The following is a 24594-nucleotide window of genomic DNA, read 5'->3' as shown; positions in this document are numbered from 1 at the left end:
GAGATGAGGCCCAAGACAGAGGAAACCGTGAGATGAGACTTGCAATAATGTGCCGAAGTGGTGGCACACCAATGTCATAGGCAAGAGTGAGGAGAGCCTGAGGGAGAGAGGAGAGCCCAAGATGACCCCAAGATTTCTACTTGGGGGCCGGTTGTGTGGGTGCTGGTGTCATTTATTGAAAACACAGTAGAAAGCTTGCAGGAGGGTTAACAGACCTGCTAAAAGTTTGAGGAGTCCCATGCAAAAGTATAATTACAACCATAGCATGTAGCTCTTTGTATATATTTTGTGTATGTTTAAAATGTACTGATGTATCTATTTGTAGATTTATTGAGGTATAATTGACATATAATTTTTTTTTTTGAGACAGAGTCTCACTCTGTCACCCAGGCTGGAGTGCAGTGGCACCACCTTGGCTCACTGAGACCTCCACCTCCCGGGTTCAAATGTTTCTCGTGCCTCAGCCTTCCAAGTAGCTGGGACTACAGGCGGGTACCACCACACTTGGCTAATTTTTGTATTTTTAGTAAAGATGAGGTTTTACCATGTTGGTGAAGCTGGTCTCGAACTCCTGACCTCAAGTAATACATCTGCCTTGGTCTCTCAAAGTGCTGGGATTACAGGCGTGAGCCACTGTGTCTAGACTTCTAATTGATGTACAATTAACTGAGCAAATTTAAAGTGTATAATTTGAAGGTTTTAACATATGTATACACTTGTGAAACCAACACCACAATTAAGATAATAAACATACCCATCACTTTAATGTAAATTGTACTATTATATGTGTTATACTCTTTTTTTTTTTGGTCTGGCTCTTTTCACCTAGCTATTCACCCATAATTATTTTGAGATTCGTTCATATTTTTGCAAGTATCCATAATGTGTTTCTTTTTCATTGTCAAGTAGCCTCCCATTGTAATGATATGCCACAATTTCTTTACTCACCTATTGATGGGCATTTGCTTCCTCCTCTCCCAGCTGCTATGAATATTCATGCATAAGTCTCTGGAGAAATATTTTTATTTCTCTTGGATAAATACCTAGGAGTGGAAAGTTTTGATCACAGATTAGTTATATGTTTAACTTTGTAAGAAACTGCCAAACTGTTTCCCACAGTGGTTTTTTATCATTCTACATTTCTAGCAGTAATGTATGAGAGTTCAAAGTGCTCATTTTTTTTTTGCTCTCACTTGATAAGATCAGTGTTTAAAATGTTAGCCAGTGTAGCTGAAGAGTAGTGGTATGGCATTGTGTTTTCAATCTGCATTTCCACAATAACTAATGATGTTGAGCATCTTTTGATTATTTACCACACAATAGCATCTTTGATAAAATGGCTGTTCAAATAGTGTGCCCTCCTTTTTAAAATTGGGTCGATTGGTTTCTTATTGTTGAGTTTTGAGTATGTGAGTGTGTTTTACAATATATTCTTGATACGAGTCCTTTATCAGAGATATAATTTGTAAATATTTTATCAGATATCTGTGACAGCTTCTCATTATCTTAGTGTCTTTTGGAGAGATTTTACATTTTATGAAGTACAATATAATAGTTTTTTCTTTAGTGGACCATGTTTTGGTGTCATATTGAAGAAATCTTTATTTAACACAAAGGTCATGAAAAATTTTACATTTAGAAGTTTCCTAATTTTAAATATCACATTTAGATCAATGCCTTTTTAACACATTGACAGGATTGTATGATTTTTAATTTTTGCACAATTGAAACAATGAATTACATGATTTTCAAAGTTAAACCAATCTTGCATTTCTGGGATGGACTCTACTTGGCAATAATATATTATTTCTTTCATACGTCACTAGATTTAATTTGCTAAAACTTTGCTTAAAAATTTTGCATCTACATATGTGAGATGTTAGTCTACAGTTTTCTTGTAATATCTGTGTCACTTTGATACTAGCATAATCCTGGCCTCATAAAGTTGAAAAGGGTTTATTTTTTAAATTTTCGGAAAGTGTTAGTATAGACTTATTTTTTTTTTCTTAAATGTTTGGCAAGATTTACCAGTGAAGCCATTTTTGCTTAGAGTTTTCTTTGTGGGAAGATTTTAAACTACGTATTCTATTTTTTAGTAGATGCAAGGTTATTTATTCAGATTATCTATTTCTTTTTGAAGGAACCTTGGTAGTTTGTGTCTTTCAATGATTTTATTCATCTCATTGAATTCACCAAATTTATAGCCAGATAATTTTTCATGATATTTCCTTAATATGCTTTTAATATCTGCATAGTACAGGATGATGTCACTTCTCTTATTCCTGATATTGGTAATTTTTGTCTTTATTTTTTTCTTTCTCACGTGTCTGGCTAAAAATTCATCAATTTTATTTTTTTCTCAAAGAACTAGTTTTTAGTTTCATTGATTTTTCTTTATTACTTTTCTGTTTTTTATTTCGGTGATTTTTCTTCTGAACATTATTATTCATTTTCTTCTATTAGATTTATATTTAGTCTGCTCCTTCTAGTTACTTAAGATAGAAACTTGGGTCATTAACTTGAAATTTTTTTTTCTTTAGGTGGAAGCTGAGATTATTAATTTGGAATTTTCTAACTTTTTATTATAGGAGTTTAGAACTATAAATTTCCCTCTAAGTACTTCTTTAAATTTCACACAATCTTTGCTATGTTGTGCTTTCACGTTTATTTGCTTTAAATTACTTGCTAATTTCCCTGTTGATTTTTCTTTTATATATGGATTACTTAGAAGAGTGTTATTTAGTTTCTGTATGTGGGAATTTTTCTAGATACTTTTCTAATTTTGATTGCTAATTTGATATCATTTTGGCCAGAGACCACACTTTGTATGACTTGAATCCCTTTATATTTGCTGATCCATGTTTCATAACCCAGAATTTGGTCTATTTTGGTAAATGTTCTATGTATATTTGAAAAGAATATGTATTCTGCCATTGTTGGGCTGAGTATTTTATACATTTCAATTAGTTTTAGTTGTGACAGGTTTTTGCTTTTTCGCTTTTTTCTATTTATTTGATCAATTATTGGTATCTCCGACATTAATTGTGATTGGTAAATGTTCTATGTATATTTGAAAAGAATATGTATTCTGCCATTGTTGGGCTGAGTATTTTATACATTTCAATTAGTTTTAGTTGTGACAGGTTTTTGCTTTTTCGCTTTTTTCTATTTATTTGATCAATTATTGGTATCTCCGACATTAATTGTGAACTTCTGTTTCTTCTTGAAGTTCTATCAGATTTTGCTTCATGTATTTTGAAGTTCTGTTATTAGGTACATAAATGATTATGGTTGTTATATTCTTTTGATGAATTGACACATTTATCATTATAAAATTACACTTATTGTCCCTAATAGTGTTCTTTGTCCTGAAATCCACTTCTTTTTTGATGCTAATAGAATCACTCCAGCTTTCTTTTGATTAATGTTAGTGTGCTATGTCTTTTTCCATCCATTTACTCATAACATATTCATGCCTTTCATTTTTCTCATTATTACTTGTTTTAAGCAATTTGATTATGATGTGAATTGGTGTAGTTTTCTTCATGTTCCTTGTGCTTGTAGTTGATTGGGAATCTTGTATTTGCGAGTATGTGGTTTTCATCAAATTTGAAATTGTTCAGCTATTATTTATTCAAAAAATTTTTTCTGTATCTCCTGTCTCTTCTCCCCTCGGAATGCTAATTACACATATATTAGCCCGTTTGTAGTTGTCCCACAGCTCACTGATTCTGCAGGTTGTTTTTTTCCCAGTTTTTTTCTGTGTTTAATTGTGAATAGTTTCTATTGCTACATCTTCAAGCTCTCTAATCGTTTCTTTTGTAGTGCCTATCTGTTAGTCCCATTCAGAATATTTTTCACCTCATACATTGTAGTTTTTATCTCTACAAGTTTGAATTGAGTCTTTTTAATATTTTCCATTGCTCTACTTAACTTCTAGAACGTATGGAATAGAGTTATAGAAACTTTTAAAATATCCTTATCGATTAATTGTAACATTTGTTTCCACTCTGGGTTGGTTTGAATTGATTGATTTTTCCCCTGTTATGGGTCATATTTTACAGCATCTTTGCATGGCTGGTAATTTTGATCAAATATCAAATATTATGAATTTTACCTTGTTGGATCTTAGACATTTTTATATTCCTATAAATATTCTTGAGTTTTCTTCTGGGACACAGTTAAATTACTTGCAACTAGTCTGATCTTTTCAGATCTTGTTTTTTAAGCTTTGTTAGGCAGGACCAAAGTACTGCTTAGTCTAGTGCTGATTTTGCCCCTCATTGAAGCACCACATTCCTGTAAACTATACCATATTTCCTATGATTTCACCTTCCTTTCTTCTTTTCCTTCTCCTCTTCCTCCTTTTTGAAATTTATTTGTTCAGGACATTTGGCCATTTGTCTTACAGAGTTTCTCATAGTCTGTATTTTCTGACTGCATTTTCATAATGTCATTTAATATATTCTCCTCTTTATTTACCATAAATTAACAATTATATAGAGAGACTTGATCAGATTTAGCTTGATGTTTTAGCTAGAACAGTTTATAGGTAGCACTATCTACTTTCATTGGGTCACATGATGTATGATCTTTATTTTTACAGTGATAACAACCACCGACAATTATTGTCTAGATCCGTTAATTCATAAGGCACTACAAATTAATAATTTTTAAATTCTATTTTATCTTCTTTACTTATAAGCTGGGATAATTCAATAAATAGAATCTACTTCTATTTGGATGTTCTGAGGAACTTATCATATAAGAAAGCGAGGTTAAATACTTAATTATCTTTCTTTATTTGCTAGCTTTCAACATAAGGGGTTGGTTTTTTGATTTTCTCTCATAATGACCAACGAATTATTAATTTTGTTGTCATTTTCTCTGTTTCATTATTCATGAACTGAAATTATTTCTTATTTTTGTGAAACTTATCTGATTTTTCTAAGGTACCTGCCTTTTGGGCTTCCTTGCAAGTCCGTTTCCTTGAGCCACTCTTAAGATAAAACACCATGACAAATTATCATGATAGACTCCAAGGACTGGAATTCCCATTACCACTGTATTTGGACATCCTCTCATTGTTTCTGGTAACATTCTAAGCATTTTGCAGCACCTAATACAATGTATTTTCCAATTAGTTTGATTTGGGTAATTCAGATAGTATAATTGTTCAAAAAATAAGTTATGTGTAATGTAAACTTCTTTATGTTTATACTCTCTTCTAGCCATAATATTTGGAAAATTGTGTATTGTAAGAAGACATTTTAGAGATTCTTATAGACTCAAATACTCTCAGACTTGAAAGAGAATTTAGCAGTCACCTTATTGGATTCATAAAATAATTTACCTAATTGCTAGTGATCAAAATAGAAATGAAAATAATTTCTGTTAGTTTTTAAGATTTCATCGTCTACTTTAATTAACATTTTGAGAGCCTGAACAGTAATTGGTATTTAGAGAGACACATTTCTTCATATTGGTTGCATGTAATTAATTTTCAAGTCTGGCAAAAATTGGCAAACAGAATATTGTGTTTCCATTTTTTGTAGGCTGTTTAATAAGTAACTTGTATCATCAATTGCAACTATCTTATCAACTTTTAAAATATTACCAATTATTCATCCCTGTAATTTAAAATTGTAAAAATTGCAATTGGTTGAACTGATAAAGCAAGAGTGAGACCAATCCTGTCTTATTCTTTCATCAACTGCAAAGTCTAAAACCTATGTCTTCAATAACAGTAGCCTCATCTTAAGGTTGTTGGGAGAATTAAGTACCTAGCATGTAGTAGTTCTGCAAAATTGTTAGTGCTTCCCTTATTGCCTTTCATGCACAGAGCATTAATTTTTATTCCAATTACATTTTCTCAACAATTTACAAAGGAGTGGTTCTCTTAAGTAATCAAATACTTTTTTAATGCTTAATATTAGTATTATCTTGTATAATGTGTATAATTTATAGTAGTAGCTTATTTATTTTTTTATGAGACGGAGTCTTGCTGTGTTGTCAGGCTGGAATGCAGTGGTGCAATCTTGGCTCACTGCAAACTCCACCTCCTAGGTTCAAGCGATTCCCCTGCCTCAGCCTCCTGTGTAGTTGGGACTACAAGCGCGTGCCACCATGCCTGGATAATTTTTTGTATTTTAGTAGAGATGGGGGTTTCACCATGTTGGCCAGGATGGTCTCGATCTTCTGGCCTTGTGATCCTTCCACCTCAGCCTCCCAAAGTGCTGGGATTACAGGCGTGAGCTACCACGCCTAGCCAGCAGTTGTTTAATTTAAAGATAAATAGGCTGAGCGTGGTGGCTCATGCCTGTAATACCAGCACTTTGGGAGGCCGAGGTGGGCAGATCACTTGAGGCCAGAAGTTTGAGACCAGCCTGACCAACATAGTGAAACTCTGTCTCTACTAAAAATAAAAATAAAAAATTATCTGGATGTGGGGTGCATGCCTATAATCCCAGCTACTCAGGAGGCTGAGGCACAAGAATTACTTGAACCCAGGAGGCTGAGATTGCAGTGCGCCAAGATTGCACCACTGCTTTCCAGCCTCAGCAACAGAGGGAGATTCTGTCTCAAGAAAAAAAGATAAATAAATTATGAGTAATTGGTTTTACTTTTGGTAAAGGTATTTCCTAATTATATTATTGAATTGTTTTGCTGACAAATTCATTTCTTGGTTAATGATATATAATTTCTCTGTCAAAATTGTGAGGCATGAAAAATGATGGAGAAAAGCAAGCTGGCTTCACGATCCCTTCTTCTGCATCCTGAAAACCAAAAACAAATACACAGCACTGTGATTATCAGTAGCAATATCACAGAATGGTAATATATGAGGATAAGACAGTTCCTGAGGCCTCAGAGAAGTGAAAAAATTTTGGGCAGATAGTAATAGAACTGGAATTTTACACCCACAATGCCCCTCCCCCAGTCTGCCAGGCACCAAGCATAGGGAAAATTTTCTCCCAACTCACAATTACTACACTGGAAAACGTGGGATTGAGGTGGACAATCAGCTTCCCCATCATCTTGAGTTCCTGGGTAGGATACCTATACCCGCCTCAACAAAAAGTCAAAATGTGTGTGTGTTGGGGGATGGAGTTAAAGTATAGTTTTTAAAAGTATTTCCTTGGTTTGTGTCTAGTCCCTTTTTATTTTGATCAAATATTAGTTGTCATCTGTTTGAAATAACTCATTATATTTATAAGAGGTTTTTTGTAAGCCTCGTGGTAACCACAAAGCAAAAACTATAATAAATGCACTAAAAATTAAAAGCAACAAAATAAAACATACTGCCAAAGAAAATAACCACAGAAGAAGACAGTAGAAAGGAAGAGAGGAGTTAAAAAAAACAAAATAAAACAAAAAAAACCCCCAGAAAACAAGTAACAAAATGTCAGTAGTAAGTTTTTACCTATCAATGATAACATTGAATGTAAGTGGACTAAATTTTCTAATTAAATGGCAATAGTGGCTGAATGGATAAAGAAACAAGACCAAACAATATGCCACCTATAAGAAACTTGCTTCACCTATAAAGGCTCACATAGACTGAAAGTTAAGGAATGGATAAAAGATATTCCATGCAAATGGAAACCAAAAAATGAGCAGGACTAGCTATCCTTTTATCAGATAGACTACAAGCCAAAGTCCGTGAAAAGAGGATAGAAAGTCACTATATAATGATAAAGAGGTTAATTCAGCTAGAGGATATAACAATTATAAATATCTATGCATGCAACATAAGAGCACCCAAGTATATAAAGCAAGCATGAATAGATCTAAAGGGAGAGCTAGACTGCAATACAATAATAGCAGAAGACTTCAACACTCCACTCTTAGTAATGGACAGATCATTTAGACAGAAAAAGTTAAACTACACATTAGACCAAATGGATCTATGTGACACTCACAGAATAATTCACCCAAATTCTACAGAATACACATTCTTTTCATCAGCACATGGAACATTCTCCAGAAAGACCATATTTTAGGCTACCAAACAAGTGTCAGCACATTCAAAAAGTCATAATTATGTCAAGTATCTTTTCTGACCACAATGGAATAAAACAGAAACAAACAACAAGAGGAATCTTGGAAACAACGAAAACATATGGAAATTAAATAATATGCTCCTGAGCAATCGATGGGTCAATAAATATATTAAGATGGAAATTTAAAAATGTCTTAAAATAAATAAAAGTGGAAACACAATATACCAAAACCTATGGGATACAGCAAAAGCAGTCCTAAGAGGGAAGTTTATAGCAGTAAATGCCTACCTCAAAAAAGCAGAAAGACTTCAAATAAACAACCTAATAATGTATCTGAAGGAAGTGGGAAAGTAAGAACAAACCAAATTTAGTAAAAGGAAATAACTAATAAATGTCAGAGCAGAAACAAATGAAATTGAGCCTACAAAAACAATAGGAAAGTGCAATAAAATAAAAAACTAGTTTTTTTGAAAAGATAAACAGTGGACATTTAGCTAAGAAAAAAGAGAAAACACAAAATAAAATCAGAGATGAAAAAAGAGACATAACAACTGATGCCACAGAAATACAAATAACTATTACAGAATTACAGAATATTATGGGCAATTATATGTTAACAAATTGGAAAACTTAGAAGAAATGGATAAATTACTAGACACATGCAACCTATCAAGATTAAACCATGAAGAAAGAAAATCTGAACAAACCAATAGTGAGTAACAAGATTGAAGCTGTAACAAAAGTCTTGTATTAAAGAAAACCCAGGACCTAATGGATTCAGTGCTGAGTTCTACCAAACATTTTAAAAAGAATTAATTCCAATTCTACCCAAACTCTTAAAAAATTGAAGAGAAGAGCATATTTCCAAACTCATTCTGTGGGTCCAGTTGTACCTTGATATAAATCAGACAAGGACACAACAAAAAAGAGAAAACTACAGGCCCATGTTTCTAATGAAAACAAACACAAAAATCCTCACAAAAATATTAGCAAACCAAATTCAACAACATATTTAAAAGATCATTCACCAGATCAGGTGGGATGCATCCCAGGGATGCAAGGATGGCTCAACATGTGCAAATCAATAAATGTGATACATGAAAAGAACCAAGAAAAAAACCCATATGATCATTTCAATAGATAGTGAAAAAGTATTCAATAAAATTTATATCCCTTTATGATAAAAACCCTTAACAGACTAGATATAGAAGGGACATACCTCAGAACAATAAAGGCCATATATGATGAGCTAACATCATACTGAATGGGGAAAAATTGAAAGCCTTTCTTCTATCATTTGGAACAGGACAAGTTTGACCACTTTCACCACTTTTATTCAACATAATACTGGAAGTCCTAGCCACAGCAAGTAGTCAAGAGAAGGAAATAAAGGGCATTGAATTTGAAAAGGAAGAAGTTAAATTATGCTTTTTCACAGATGACATGGTCTTATATTCAAAATATCCTAAAGACTCTACCTAAACTGTTAGAACTGATAAAAAAATTCCGTAAAGTTGCAGGATACAAAATCAAGTTACAAAAATCAATAGCATTTATGCATGCAAACAGTGAACAATATAAAAAAGAAATAAAAAAGCAATCCCATTTACAATAGCTACAAAAATATAAGATACCTAGGAATAAATTTAACCAAGGAAGTGAAGGATCTCTATAAGAAAAACTATAAAACATTGATGAAATTGTGTATAAAACAATGAAATTGAAGAGGACACACACACAAAACATGGATATTCCATGTTCCTTCATTGAAATAAATAACACTGTTAAAATATCAATACTACCCAAAGCTATCTACAGATTAAATGCAATTTCTATCAAGATACTTCTAGCATTCTTCACAGAAATAGAAAAACATGCTAAAATTTACATGGAACCACAGAACCACAAAAGACTCCCCCAAAAGCCAAAGCAATACTGAGCAAAAAGAACAAAGCTGGAAGCATCACACTACCTCACTTGAAAACATACTATAAAGCTATAGTAACCAGAAGAGCATGGTACTGGCATTAAAAACAAAAAACATAGACCAATAGAAAAGAATAGATAACCCAGAAATAAATCCATACATTAACAGCCAACTCATATTTTGATAAAGGTGCCAAGAATATGCATTGGGGGAAAGAACAGTCTCTTCAATAAGTGATGCAGGGAAAACTGGATAACCATATGCAGAAAAATGAAACTAAACTCCTATCTCTCACAGTATAGAAAAATAAAATCAAAATGGATTGGAGCCCAATATAAGACCTAACACTATGAAACTATTGGAAGAAAACTTGGGGAAATACTTCAGGACATTGGTCTGGGCAGAGATTTTTTTTTGAGTAAGTCCTCACAAGTACAGACAACCAAAGAAAAAAATAGACAAATGGGATTACGTAAAGCTAAAAATCTTCTGCATAGCAAAGGAAACAATCGACAAAGTAAGAAGGCAACCTACAGAATGGAAAAAAATATTTGCAACTATCCATCTGACAAGGGACTAATCAGAATATATGAGGAACTCAAAGAACTCAATAGCAAAAAGCAAATAATCTGATTTAAAAATGGGTAAAAGATCTGAACAGACATACGAATGGCCAACAGGCATATCAAAATACTCAATATCACTAATCAGAGAAATGCAAATCAAAACCACAATGAGATACCATCTCACCCCCGTTAGAATGGCTGTAACTTAAAAGGCAGTAGTGATGCTGGGAAGGAGGTAGAGAAAGGGGAACCCTGGTACACTGTTGGTGGGAATGTAAACTGGTATAATCGCTATGGAAAACAGTATGGAAGATCCTCAAAAAACTGAAAGTATAACTACCGTGTGATCCAGCAATCTCACTACTGGATATATATCCTAAAGAAAGGAAATCAATTTCTTGAAGAGATAACCTGCACTCAAATGTTTATTCAGCACTATCCACAGTAGCCAACATATGAAATCAATCTAAGTGCTCATCAATGGATGAATGGATAAAGAAAATGTGATATAATGAAAAAAATGAAATTCTGTCATTTGCAGCAACATGGATGGAACAGAGGTTTTTATGTTAAGTGAAGTAAGCCAGGCATAGAAAGACAACTATTTCCTGTTCTCACCCATTTGTGGGAGCTAATAAAGTGGATCTCATGAAAACAGTGAATAGATTGAGTGTGAGCAGAGGCTGGGAGAGGTAGGGGTGTGGCAAGATGAAGAGAGGCTCAAAAATACAGTGGGAGGAAGTTACTCTGATTTAATCATAACACATTATATGAATGCATCAAAATGTCCCATGTACCCTGAACATATTTACATCTATTATGTCTCAATAAAAAATTATGGGGTGCAGCTCTATTGCTGAGTTAGGAATTTAATTCACATGCTAAATAGTGTGAACTAATTCTGATGAATGATAATAACACTGAAAAATGTAAAAACCTGCACTAACGTTATCCTACTATAGTATCTATTTGTATTTAAAGTATTAAAAAACTCTAATTTTTTTCTATGGTTGGAACATGAAGAAATGTTTTACAAGGGTTTAAGATTATTCTCGGTAAGCTAGCTTATCTATATCAGATGATCTTTGTAGTTATAGAGAATATAGAAATTGGATAATGATGCTTTGTAAACTTTTCTGTTCAATATCTACTGAGTTGTTGGATATTTGTCTTTTTATTAAAATTAAATGTCTGATTATGAATTTGGTTTTGCAGAGAGACACTTGGCTAATAATTTAGTCACTCTTTTCTCCTTTGATGAAAACTTGCTTGTAAATATAATCCTGCTTTCTTCAAATTATGCTAATTTTGTTATTTTCTTTCAAAATTTCCTATAAATCTTTCTGGCGTCAGTAGTTTTGTGTTGGTGTCCTAGTGCTTGTGCTTTTTTTTTTTTTTTTTTTTTGCCAAACTGGTATTTATTTATTTAATCTATTTTTTGAACATTACACTGGCATAATTTTCTCAAGTATGGCTTTAAAGGCATTTCAGATAATATCTGTAGGACCCCATGTGAACAACTGCAAAAAGTCAGTGAATAAGATTTGCTTAAGAGTCTGTATCTGCAGTAAAACAATAAAATTAAGTTTAGTCTTTAGTCAAATCTCTTAAGTTTAGTCTTTAGTCGAATCTCTTATCTGTCACTCTTATCTATCATTTGTATTTTGGAGAAGAAAAGCTTTCAAGAAACCAAGGCTGTGGTCAGAGTAGAAACCATCTTAGCCATTAAGGTCAACTAAAAAAACAAAAAACAACAAGAAGAGTGGTTATGATCCAGTCTGAAGTTGTATATTGAGGTCTATAAAAATGAAGGTCTTATGTATGGTTTTTCACTTACCCTCTGGCTGTATATTTATAACATGATAGAGTATAATCTAATAAAATCCTTTTTGTCGAGAGAGGATTTGAGGCCATTCTCTGTGAGAATGCAGTCTGGGCAGTTAATTCTCTGAGGAACCGTGATACATGTAGCTGTCCACTGATAACCCACTATCTCCTTTCCTCAAATTATTGGTGTTGGGAGAAAAGCTGAGTGTTGCGAGAAGCTGAGGCAGGGGCTTGCATGTCTGACATAATGTAAAAGAGTCTTCGAACATGTCCGGGGTCCAGAGTCTAAAACCCCTCGTGGTCTTTGGAACACCAAGCTCTGTGCAAAAGGGTGGAAGGCTACCCTGACATACCATAATCTAAGCCTAGGGCATAAAACCTGTCGGGGCTTGGATAGCATCCAGGGATCATGGCATAAAACCCCTCGTGGCCTCTGGAATGTGCCTAGACTTGCTAGCTCCTTGCTCTCCCAGGATCGATTGTATCTTGAGTTAAAAGAACCTGCTCTCCATTATCTCAAGTAGCAGAGCATATGCTAAACTGTCCCAGCTGTAAATCATGTGCTTAATGCAACGCTCCCTTTCAACCCCACATTCTCACCGCCTGTTTCTTTGTTTGATCACCAATAAATAGTCTGGGCTTCCAGAGCTCAGGGCCTTTGCAGCCTCTATACTCGTGTTGGCCCCCCGGACTCACTTTCTCTCTCAAACTGTCTTTTCTCATTCCTTTGACTCCACTGGACTTCATTGCCCCCACGACCCGGTGTTGGGTCTGATTACCCCAACAATCAGTAGAGGTTTTCCATTTTTGCTTTAGCCATCATACGCAATACAAATTTGTATGATTTTTTGAACACATAAGGAAATTGGAAAAAACTAAGGATTGTACTGCTTGTTTATCTGATTGTTTTAGACAAAGTTATGAGGGTCACTAATGTCTAGGCCACGCTTCAAATTTTTAAGAAACAAGTAGGCTTGTGGACCCTGAGGTGGTAAGTCGATGCTTGCATTTTATTTGTTGATTGATTTATTCAGCAAACATTTATTATTTAGTATTTGCTGAACACTATTCCAGATGCAGGGGACTCAATGAAAATTGGCAGACAATATTTCTGTCCTCATAGAGCTCATTGAAAATGCTGGCTGGGCGTGGTGGCTCACACTTGTAATCCCAGGAGTTTGGGAGGCAGAGGCGGGTGGATCACTTGAGGTCAGGATTTCGAGACCAGCCTGGCCAACATGGTGAACCTCCATCTTTACTAAAATACAAAATTAGCCAGGCGTGGTGGTGGGTGCCTGTAATCCCAGCTACTTGGGAGGCTGAGGCAGGAGTATTGCTTGAACCCAGGAGACGGAGGTTACAGTGAGCCGAGATTGCGCCACTGCACTCCAGCCTGGGCAACAAGAGCGAAACTCCGTCTCAAGAAAAAAAGAAAGAAAATGCTTTCTGCCCATCTTGGCTAGTCTCAAGTTGTGATTGGTGCTGCAAAGAGAGCACGTAGGAGGATGTGCTGCAGCAGAGGTGGAGGTTGGGGGCCATAACTTGGATTTAGTCTGAGGTTTTCAGCTGAGGCCTGAAGGGTGTTTAAATTGTCTCTGCGCTCTCCAGCCTTTGAACACCTTGCTTCCCTGCCTAGTCATCTCTTCTTCCTGCTTTTTCCACTCATCTTTCAAGACACAAGTCACTTTTTTTCTTCTGGAAGCCTTCAGGGGTTGCCTCTCCTCTGTCTCCTGGAGCAGTCATGTTTTTGCTTTAATCACAGTATTTGTCATATAGAATTGTAATTGTGCACCACTCTGTCTCTTGGCAGACTGTGAGGCATCAAATGTACCCTGGGGTGATTTTCATGCAGGGTACTTTTATACATTAAATATAGGTTTGAACTGCATAGGTCAACTCATATGTGTGTGTTTTTTTTTCAATAAATAAGTTTGAACTGCATAAGTCAACTTACATGTGGTTTCTTTTTTCCAATAAATACATTAGACAATTTTTTGGAGATTCGTAACAATTTGACAAACTTGCAGATGAAATGTGTAGCCTAGAAATATGGAAAAAATTAAGAAAAATATATGTCATTAATGCATAAAAATATGTATTTACTAGTCTATTTTATCATTTGCTACCATGAAGTATCCACAAATCTATTATAAAGAGTTAAAATGTATCAAAACCCATACACACAAACACAGACCATACATGGAGCCATTTGGTTTGTAAACAAAGGTAAAGATACAATATTAAAGCATCTGGCGACTGGGAACTTGTCTGCTGCCTTTTGGTTGGTAGAAACTGCTTCTACCAATCAATGTGTGCAAATTGCATGTAAATTGCACATTACCAATGTGTGCAATTTACTGTGGAGACAAACTGCTCACATGAGGATAATTAGCTGCACAAAATTACTTGTGGTAATGCTGTACTACTATAACAATTCTGTAGCCACCTCCTGTTGCTATTGTAGTGAGCTCAAATGCTGTGAATATCCACTTAAAATGCTGTGTAATGTTAATTATCTTCATGTGAGCAGTTTGTCGCTACAGTAAATTGCCCATCGCAGTAAAAAGTGGTCTGTTGTGTATTTTTCACTGTGTTTTGTGCAATATCATAAATCTGGAATAATACCATGGGTGCCACACAAAGTGCCACTGGTGATGCTGGAAGTGCTCCCAAGAAGTAGAGAAAAGTCATGACGTTAGAAGAAAAAGTTGAATTGCTTGATATGTACCACAGAGTGAGGTCTGCAGCTGAGGTTGCCTGACAAGTCCAGGGTAAGGACCACTGTGAAAAAAGAAAAGGAAATTTCTGAATCCCCCGCTACAGCTACACCAGCAGGTGTGAAAACCTTGCACTTTTCCAGAAACAACTTTTTAAGAATCTCCTATTGAAAATGCGGCTTTCATGTGGTTGTAGGACTGCTAAAAGAAAGGCACATCTATAGACCCTGATACGATTCAAGAAAAAGTGAAGTCATTATATGACAATTTAAAGCAAAAGAAAGATGAAGGATCTACAGCTGTAGAATTTAATGCCCTCAAAGGATGGTTTGAAAATTTTAGAAAGACATTTGGCCTAAAAAGCTGTCAAGATAACAAGAGAAACAATTTCTACCAACCAAGAGGCAGCAGACAAGTTCCCAGATGCCATTAAAACAATCACTGGGAAGGAAGGATATCTGCCTGAACAGGTTTTTGATGTAGATGGAAGTGCCCTATTCTGGAAAACAATGCTATAGTCATTTATCAGTAAAGAAGTGAGCACCAGGATTTTAAGGCAGGAAGGAATAGGCTAACTTTACTGTTTTGTGCAAATGCAGTCAGGTTTATGATCAGGACTGCCCTTATTTATAAAGCTGCTAACCTCTGGGCCTTGAAGGGAAGAGATAAACACCAGCTGCCAGTCTTTCCATTGTAGAACATGAAGGCCCAGACAATGAGAACGTTTTTTTATGGATTGGTTCCATTGGTGCTTTGTTCCTGAAGTCAGGAAGTACCTTGCCAGTAAGCAACTGCCTTTTAAAGATTTTTTTGGATATTGGGCAATGCTCCTGGCCACCCAGAACCCCATGAATTCAACAGAGAAGGCACTGAAGTAATCTACTTGCCCACATATACAACATCTCTAATTCAGCCTCTAGATCAAGGGGTCATAAGGACCTTTTAGGCTCATTACATGTGGTATTCTACAAAAAGGATTGTCAACACTATAGAAGAGAACACCAATGGAGGGAACATCGTCAAAGTTTAGATTACACTATTGAAGATGCTATCATTGTTATAGAAAAAAACATGAAAGTCATCAAGCCTGAAACAATAAATTCCTGCTGGAGAAAAGTGTGTTGAGATGTTGTACATAACTTCATAGAATTTACAACAGAACTAATCAAAGAAATCACAAAATAGATTGTGGAGATGGCAAAAAAGATGGTGGGGGCAGGGGCAGGTTGAAGATATCAAGATATGGATCTTGGAGAAATTCAAGAGCTAGTAGACATTGCACCATAGGAATTAGCAGAAGATGACTTGATGGAGATGAGTGTTTCTGAGCCAGTGCCAGACGATGAGGAAGAAGACATAGAAGAAGCAATGCCAGAAAACAAATTGACATTAGACAATTGGCAGAAGGGTTCCAATTATTCAAGAGTGGTTTTAACTTCTTTTATGACATGAACTTTTCTATGATACGAAGACTGAAACTAAAGCAAATGGTGGAAGAAGGGTTAGTACTGTATAGAAATATTTTTAGAGGAATGAAAAAAGTCAGACAGAAATTACTATGTATTTCTTTAAAGTTACACCAAGTGCCTGCCTCTCCTGCCTCCCCTTGCACTTCCTCCACCTCTTTTGCTTCTGCCATCCCTGAGATAGCAAGACCAACTCCTCCTCTGCCTCCTCCTTAGTTTGCTGAACATGAATGGCAAGGATGAAGGCATTTATGATGATCCACTTCCACTTAATGACTAGTAAATATATTTTCTCTTCCTTATGATTTTCTTAGTTAATTGTCTTTTCTACAGCTTATTTCATTATAAAAATACAGTCTATCCATCTATTTATCTATCTCACAAAATATGTGTTAATTGATTAATCATGTTATCAATAAGGCTTCCAGTCAACTGTAGGCTATTAGTAGTTTAATTTGGGGGGAGTCTAATGTTTTATGCAGGTTTTTAACTTCATTGGTGGGGGGGTTCAGTGCACCTAACGTTATCCTGCATTGTTCATCTGTAAATCATTCATTGTCAACTGTAAATCAGTGCTATATGGCAGGGGCATTGCTGTATGCTTAGCATATAGTAAGTATGTGATAAATATATGTTGACTTAATAAAGAATGAATGTTTCCTATGACATGATTATCTCAAATTTTTCTCTGAGCTGATTTCTAGTTATTCTAGTCCTACCAATAAATTGCCTCTGGTCTAGATCATATCAGCTTCTGTTGAGTTTGTCAAATCGTTCAGCCATTCTTATGATAAAACTGCTGACCCTTTTATCACACATTCTAATTTCAGCCACTGCAACTAGACTCAAAAATATAAAGAAAAGAAAATCATTCTTTTAATAAATTCCTCTTTCCAAGCAAAGCAATCTGAATTATGGCAGTAAAATATGCTATCCTGCTGGACCTGTGGACACATTTACAACAGTATAAAGAAAATGAGAACTCTGTAGGTCAGATCTTTACTAGGGGCCACTCATAGTAAACAGTGCTCATGGCACCAGGAAGTATCCCTTCAACCAGAGTGTAGCTGTAGTGGCAACACTGGCACTGTTAGGTTTTTTTTTTTTTTTAATTGAACAGTGTTTTCCTCCTTTTTGACTCTCGTTACTCTTCCTAGAGTAGCATGTGCCTTTGGTGTGAGTGAGGGACAAAACCTCTCTGGCACTTCCCACCTGCTGTGGGATGCATGGCACATCCACGTTCCCTGGGCAGAAGACACAGTTGACAGGAATGCCTTAGTTTTACTTAACTTCTGTAGTGTCCAGAATGTGGTTGGTTCTTTGGTCTCTCACCTTCAATGTTAAATCTTTAAATCCTGGCCAGTCGCCGGGGCTCATGCCTGTAATCCCAGCACTTTGGGAGGCCGAGGCGGGCAGATCACGAGGTCAGGGGATCGAGACTGTCCTGGCTAACACGGTGAAACCCCGTCTCTACTAAAAATACAAAAAATCATCTGGGTGTGGTGGCGGGCGCCCGTATTCCCAGCTACTCGGGAGGCTGAGGCAGGGGAATGGCGTGAACCCGGGGGGCAGAGTTTGCAGTGAGCCAAGATTGCGCCACTGCACTCCAGCCTGGGAGACAGAGCAAGACTCTGCCTCAAAAAAAAAAAAAAAAAAAATCTTTAAATCCTAACACATGATTTTAGAAACATGAGGATTTTAGAAACAGGAGGAACTACTTTTAAAAAGGATTCTATGCATTAAATATTAGGATGAAGTTTTACTGAGCATTCACAGACACACTAATGACAGATTAGAACATTCCACTCATCCCAGAGAAAGAATCCCATGTTGTATAGTTTGGTGCAAATGTAACATGAAATACACCTAGAGAGCATTCTGAAGTCAGGGCTCCTATCACAGTGAGGTCTAACACTGTGTTTCATGAATCCTGTACCTTAAGCTGAGCAGTCTGTGTCTGCAGCCCCTTGATCACAGCACTCTGCTGCGCCTAATCATGAAAGCCCCTTTCACAGGAAGAGTCTCTTCCCTCCTATGCAGGGTCTGACCTGAAGGTAGCATCCCCATTTGAGCAGAGCCATAAAACCGTCACCACCATGAACACCCCTGAAGAGACCTGTTGGCTGACCTCAGCCATGTTTCATTCATTTTATAGATGTTATCATTTAGCCACTTTCATTTCAAGTGTTTGAACTAAGTGTTATCTTTATGGATATGACATTCTTTTGTCGAGAGGACATTTAGAGACTAAATGTTATCATTTACCCACTTGTTTCACGAGTTTTAACTCTTACCTTTAACTGTTAGATAGTGACAGTATTTTGTCACGAGCATAGGACTTCCTGTGGGACATTACGTGAGTGACTTAACTACCTGGGCCTTGGTCTCCCTTTCTGCAAAGTGCAAACAATTGGCCTATTCAATCTCCTTGGTCTATTCCAGTGCTAAAAGTTTTATGAGTAAAAACGAAGTAGATAAATTAGGCATTTTCACGTTTTCTTTCCTTTCTTTTCTTTTATTAGTTCTATAGAAATTTGTGGGAGAATAGAGTACGATATTAACTTTCTCCTGTTTGATGCCCAGGTGATTCCTGTGCTCAGATAGGGTTTGAGAATTCACTTGCTCAAAGCAGACTGGTAGTTTCCCCTGGCCAGCCAGCCTACAAGCCAGCTGCTCAAGATACTAGCCTGCTGCTTCTCCTCATTTCGAAAGCAATATTAATGTCCTGGGTGCCTTCTCCTTGTAGTCTACACTGAACATTGTTCTGTGCTTTGTACATGACAGGCAGAGTGATTTTTTAAAAGGTAAATTTTTTTTCTTGTCATTCTCATGTCTTTCATGCTTCCCACATTTCTCTTGCTTAATTGCTCCAGCCATGCTTTCTTTCTTTCTTTCAGTTTCTGGAAAGCACTGAGCTTTCTCTTGCCTCGGAGGAGCATATTTTCCTCTGTCTGAGTTACTCTCTTGTGTCTCCTCCCCACCTTCCTCTCTCCTTTCCTCAGTTTCTCATATAGCCTGCGCCTTCCCATTTTTGATATCTCAACTTAAATGTTGATATGGTTTGGCTGTGTGTCCCCACCCAAATCTCATCTTGAATTGTGATCCCCAAATGTGGAGGGAGGGACCTGATGGGAGGCGATTGGATCATGGGGGAGGTTTCTCCTGTGCTGTTTTCATGACAGTAAATGAATTCTCACGAAATCTGATGGTTTAAAAGTGTGGCACTTCCCCCTCTGCTCGCTCTCCTGCTGCCATGTAAGATGTGCCTTGGTTTCCCTTCACCTTCTGCCGTGATTGTAAGTTTCCTGAGGCCACCCTAGCCATGCAGAACTGTGAGTCAATTAAACCTCTTTTCTTTTTAAATTACCCAGTCTCGGGTAGTTCTTTATAGCAGTGTGAAAATGGGCTAATACAAATGTCATTTTTCAAAAGAGCCCTCCTTGACCACCGAATTGAAGGTAGGTGGTTCCTATAAATCCCTGTCATAGAGCTTCCAGAGTTGCTAACACAGCTTTAATTGTAATTTGTAAATTTTTATTTTTGTTTTATTTGTCATCTGCTTTCCCATGAAACTTTAAGCTCTGTGAGGAAAAAGATCATGCATTATTTATTTTGCCAGTGCATATCTAGTGCTCAGCACATAATACCTGCTCCATAAATATTTGTTGAATGAATGAAAGAGTATCATTAATGCCTCTTCAACAATATTATCTGTAATTACTGTTGATTTCTTAGATTTCCTGTGCTTCATCAGCTAGAGAGATGAAATCCATTACCAGGATGAAAAGAATATTTTATAGGGTAAGAATGCTAAATCCTTATATTAAAAAACTTTGTTTTTTAAAATATGAAAAATTTATTCTCTTGTATCTGTACTTTATCTGCAGATTGGAAACAAAGGAATCTACAAAGCCATCAGTGAACTGGATATTCTTCTTTCCTGGATTAAAAAATTATTGGAAAACAGTCAGTAAACCAAAGCCAAGTACATCGATTTTACAGTTATTTTGAAATACAATAAGAATGGCTAGAAATATGTTTATAACCGTCTATGTCTTTTAAGAACTTTTTAACATAATACTGACAGCATGTTAGGTGATTCAGAATAGACAAGAAGGATTTAGTATAATAAAGTTTTGGATATAAGTTGTCACTAATTTGCACATTTTCTGTGTTTTCAAATAATGTTTCCATTCTGAACATGTTTTGTTATTCACAAGTACATTGTGTCAACTTAATTTAAAGTATATAACCTGAATTAACTCATGTAATATTTGTGTGTGGAGGGAGATGTGGGGGGTGGAGGGGGAATGACAGATTTCTGGAATGCAATATAATGTTACTGAGACTTAAATAGATGTTATGTATATGATTGTCTATTTAAGTGTTTGAAAATTGTTAATTATGCCCAGTGCGAACTTAGTACTTAACACATTTTGATTTTAATTAAATAAATTGTGCTTCTTTCTCCTGGGTGTCCTTTTCATGACAGCATGCTGGAATTTCATGGAGTGCAAGGGGTAACTACAAGATAACAGCAAATAAGATACACAAAGTAACTAACTGCTTGGAATGATTTACCAGGAATGCCTTTGACAGGAAACCCAAGCCACTAAGACCACAAGTAACCAAGATCAAATGACGCTGAATCTTGATAACACACCTTTAGGGTGCCGTACAACTAGGAAAGTTCATAGAAGCCAAATAAAAGTCTAAATGCAGTTCAAATTCCACCACAGTCAACTTTTCATAATGTCTAAAAACCCCATCTACATACTTAGCCCTTCAGTTAAATGAGTAATATGGCCTAACCATTGTTTTGCATTAAAGGGACTCCACTCAGTGCTATTGGCATACAGCATGGAAAACAGGAATAGTTTCTGATGGCACATCCTGGGCCACCAGCCAATTCATTCCCACAAGGCTTTCATTGTGCCCCTGCTGCACGCTGACAATTCTGGGACTTGGCACCTTTTGTATTAATAGGTGGGACTTCACCAAGGTCTTCATGGATTGTGTCTCTGGAAGCTTTTCTCTTCATTGCTTTCCCATCACGTAGTTCTTCGTTTCAGTCATGGGGTCATTAGGCTGTTCCCTAGGAACTACCCTCTCTTGATTGATTTCATATTCCAAAGTGATCCCTTTCTGCCTTTCCCCATCAACACACTGTGGTCCCATGTCTGATCTCTTCTGGGGATGTCATTCCTAGACAAGTATACAGGACAGGAAAGGTGTGGTGAGCTGCAGGGCATTGGTGAGGGGAGACTGGAGGACTCTCTTCATCTTGCTTTTTACCCAGAGCTTTCTGGGCAGGCTCCTTGGCCATCAGCAGCAGAGCAGTCTTCTTTCCTGAAAAACATTGGAAAGAGCTGGAATCTGGGGGATCAGGAACCTGCTCCCTGGCTTTGCCAAGGACTGGGGGAGATGATGCACCGATAGCCTTTCCTTGATCCACTTTTAGGGCTCTCAGCATTTTCCAGGATTCGGCACCACTGGCAGCTCAGTTGAAGTGTGCTGTACTTCCACGAAGGCCAACGTAGCCCCCAGTCTTGGTCACAAACCATTCTTAAGCTGTCCCATTATTTGGTGTCTCCAGACATGAGAAGGGCTGAGAAACATTCATTTGCCAGTCAGCAAAGAAGTATTTATTATGGGGGCTTTAGATTCTTAGGAGTAAAATTTCATTTGCCTCCCCAGTGTTGCTGGGTGATTGAATTTCATATTTGTTTGTTCGATTGTTTCCCAAGTTCTCTGGTTTTCCAGAACAGTCAAGAGGTTGCTAAACTCAGTCAGGAGCAATAGAGGAATTTAAAAGTCACTATTGTGTGAAAAATCAATATCCAAGTGCTGGTGCTTATTCACAAACTTCTCAAATGCCAGGGGCAAAAGCACAGTTTTCATGTGCTTGAGTAAGGACTGGAATATTGAAAGGGCAGCAAGAGAGAAGCTGTATTCTTGTGCACAGTGGGGACACCGTGTCTTGGTGGTGCTGCTGTGGGCTCAGGGGTGAAGCCCTCTGATTTACAGGCCCCACTCTGGATTTTATCAGAACCAGGGATGATGACACGTTAGGAAATGGCTGCACATCCCTGAACCCACATGAGCTGCTGTATATGCACACCCTAAACCCGGCTGGGCGCGGTGGCTCACGCCTGTAATCCCAGCACTTTGGGAGGCCAAGGCGGGTGGATCACGAGGTCAGGAGATCGCGACCATCCTGGCTAACACAGTGAAACCCCGTCTCTACTAAAAATACAAAAAATTAGCCGGGCGAGGTGGCGGGCGCCTGTAGTCCCAGGTACTCGGGAGGCTGAGGCAGGAGAATGGTGTGAACCCTGGGGTCAGAGCCTGCAGTGAGCCGAGATCACGCCACTGCACTCCAGCCTGGGGGACAGCGAGACTCTGTCTCAAAAAAAAAAAAAAAAAAAAAAAACAAAACCCTAAACCCATTTAGCATTTGTAGGAGGTTATCCCTTTTGGTAGATCCCTCTTGGATGAAACAAAGAGACTAAGTATCCCATTAAGATGTTTTGTCTGGCCGTCTCTTGCTGCTTCTCTCTGCCATGTGAGGACACAGAGAAAAGACAGAAACATAATAAATTTTTTTAAAAGATACTTTTGTCTGTCAACCATTATATCAGGCCTAGCTCAGGGTAGAGCAGAAGGAGCTTGAGTACCAGTGGGTAGCATGGAGAGTTGCAAAGAACCCTCAGCAGGGTTGAGAGACCAGGCCAGCCCCCATTTCCTTCAGGTCTCTGTGGCATCATCAGTGGGTCACCTGCACAAAACAGTGACACCCCAGCCCCCCACCAACCCCTGCTCGCTTTTCTCTAAACCACTCCTCTCCTGCTGGCATGCTTTTGTTTGTTTATTGACGGTCTCTACTGCATCAGAATATTGGCTCTAGAGGGCTGGGCATTTGTCTGTTTTATTCTCTCTAGGGCCCCCAGCACCTAGAGCAGGCCCTGAACCCTGAGGAATGGAATATATCAGTGCTTCCTGACTTTAATTCTCCAAGTGCACTTACACGCTTATTTGTGTAACAATGACTTTAAATTAACACATTATTTTATTTGGCCCAACTAAAGCGTAAATAAATATATGACTTTAAGAATAGATAACTTACACAAATACATTCCAAACCAAAACACATTTATATGTGTACATGTAGAATCATTTCACAAACCCCAGGCAGAACGCGTCTCACACATTGGGAAACACTGCATTATAATGAATTTCCACTGCCTCATTCTGCCTCAAACTTAGAAATATATGAAATTAGAACCAGATCATTTTAACCTGCCCACAGATACCAGTTTAGAAAAAGTCAAGCCAGGATGTTCAGGTTTCAAAATGGTTTCAGAGCTCCCGTCATTTTTTCCGGAGATGGAGGGACGAAAGCACACTCACCCAGTCAGTCACTCCATGGTTCTGATGACTGTGGCTCTTGACAGAGGGTGCTAGGATAGTGGCACGACCCACGTCCTCCCTCAGCCCTGGTCAAGAGGTCATGGTGGATCCAGCTCGAAGGGAGGGAAACTACAGGAGTTCGTGAGGCTTGTGGATTGTTCAGATGCACACACAGGGGTAGGAACAAAAAGTGAAAGCTCAGTCAGGCTGAGCTGGAGTAGCAGCAGAAAATCTCAAAAACAGGCCGGGTGTATTGGCTCATGCCTGTAATCCCAGCACTTTGGGAGGCCGAGGTGGGCCGATCACCTGAGGTCAGGAGTTTGAGACCAGCCTGGCCAACACAGTGAAACCCTGTCTCCACTAAAAATACAAAACTTAACCGAGCTTGGTGGTGCATGTCTACAATCCCAGCTACTTGGGACTGAGGCAGGAGAATCGCTTGAACCCGGGAGGTGGAGGTTGCGGTGAGCCAAGATCGTGCCATGGCACTCAAACCTGGGCGACGATGACACTCTGTCTCAACAACAACAACAACAACAATAAACTCAAAAGCAGATGCGGAACTGTGCTGTGAATTACTATTCATCATGAGAATTCATAAGAGTGGATGTCCTTCACTATGGCTGTGAGTTATAAACTAAAATGAAAACCAATCGATTCTATAAATATTTATTGAAT

General features: G+C 37.4%; 1 protein-coding gene across 1 annotated transcript in view; it reads left to right on the top strand.

Moving 5' to 3' along the window:
- IL26 (interleukin 26) overlaps positions 1 to 20976 on the top strand; it is a 28035-nt gene extending 7059 nt beyond the window's left edge. Inside the window, exons 4-5 of the mRNA XM_055235479.1 lie at positions 20242 to 20307; positions 20394 to 20976. Coding sequence (XP_055091454.1) covers positions 20242 to 20307; positions 20394 to 20480 — 153 coding nt within the window. The 3' untranslated portion in view covers positions 20481 to 20976. The remainder of the gene's footprint in view (positions 1 to 20241; positions 20308 to 20393) is intronic.
- Positions 20977 to 24594: the final 3618 nt, after the last annotated feature.

The sequence above is a fragment of the Symphalangus syndactylus genome, chromosome 13 (genome assembly GCF_028878055.3).
Source record: "Symphalangus syndactylus isolate Jambi chromosome 13, NHGRI_mSymSyn1-v2.1_pri, whole genome shotgun sequence".
Lineage (NCBI taxonomy): Eukaryota > Metazoa > Chordata > Mammalia > Primates > Hylobatidae > Symphalangus > Symphalangus syndactylus.
This window is presented reverse-complemented; position numbering and strand designations above follow the sequence as displayed.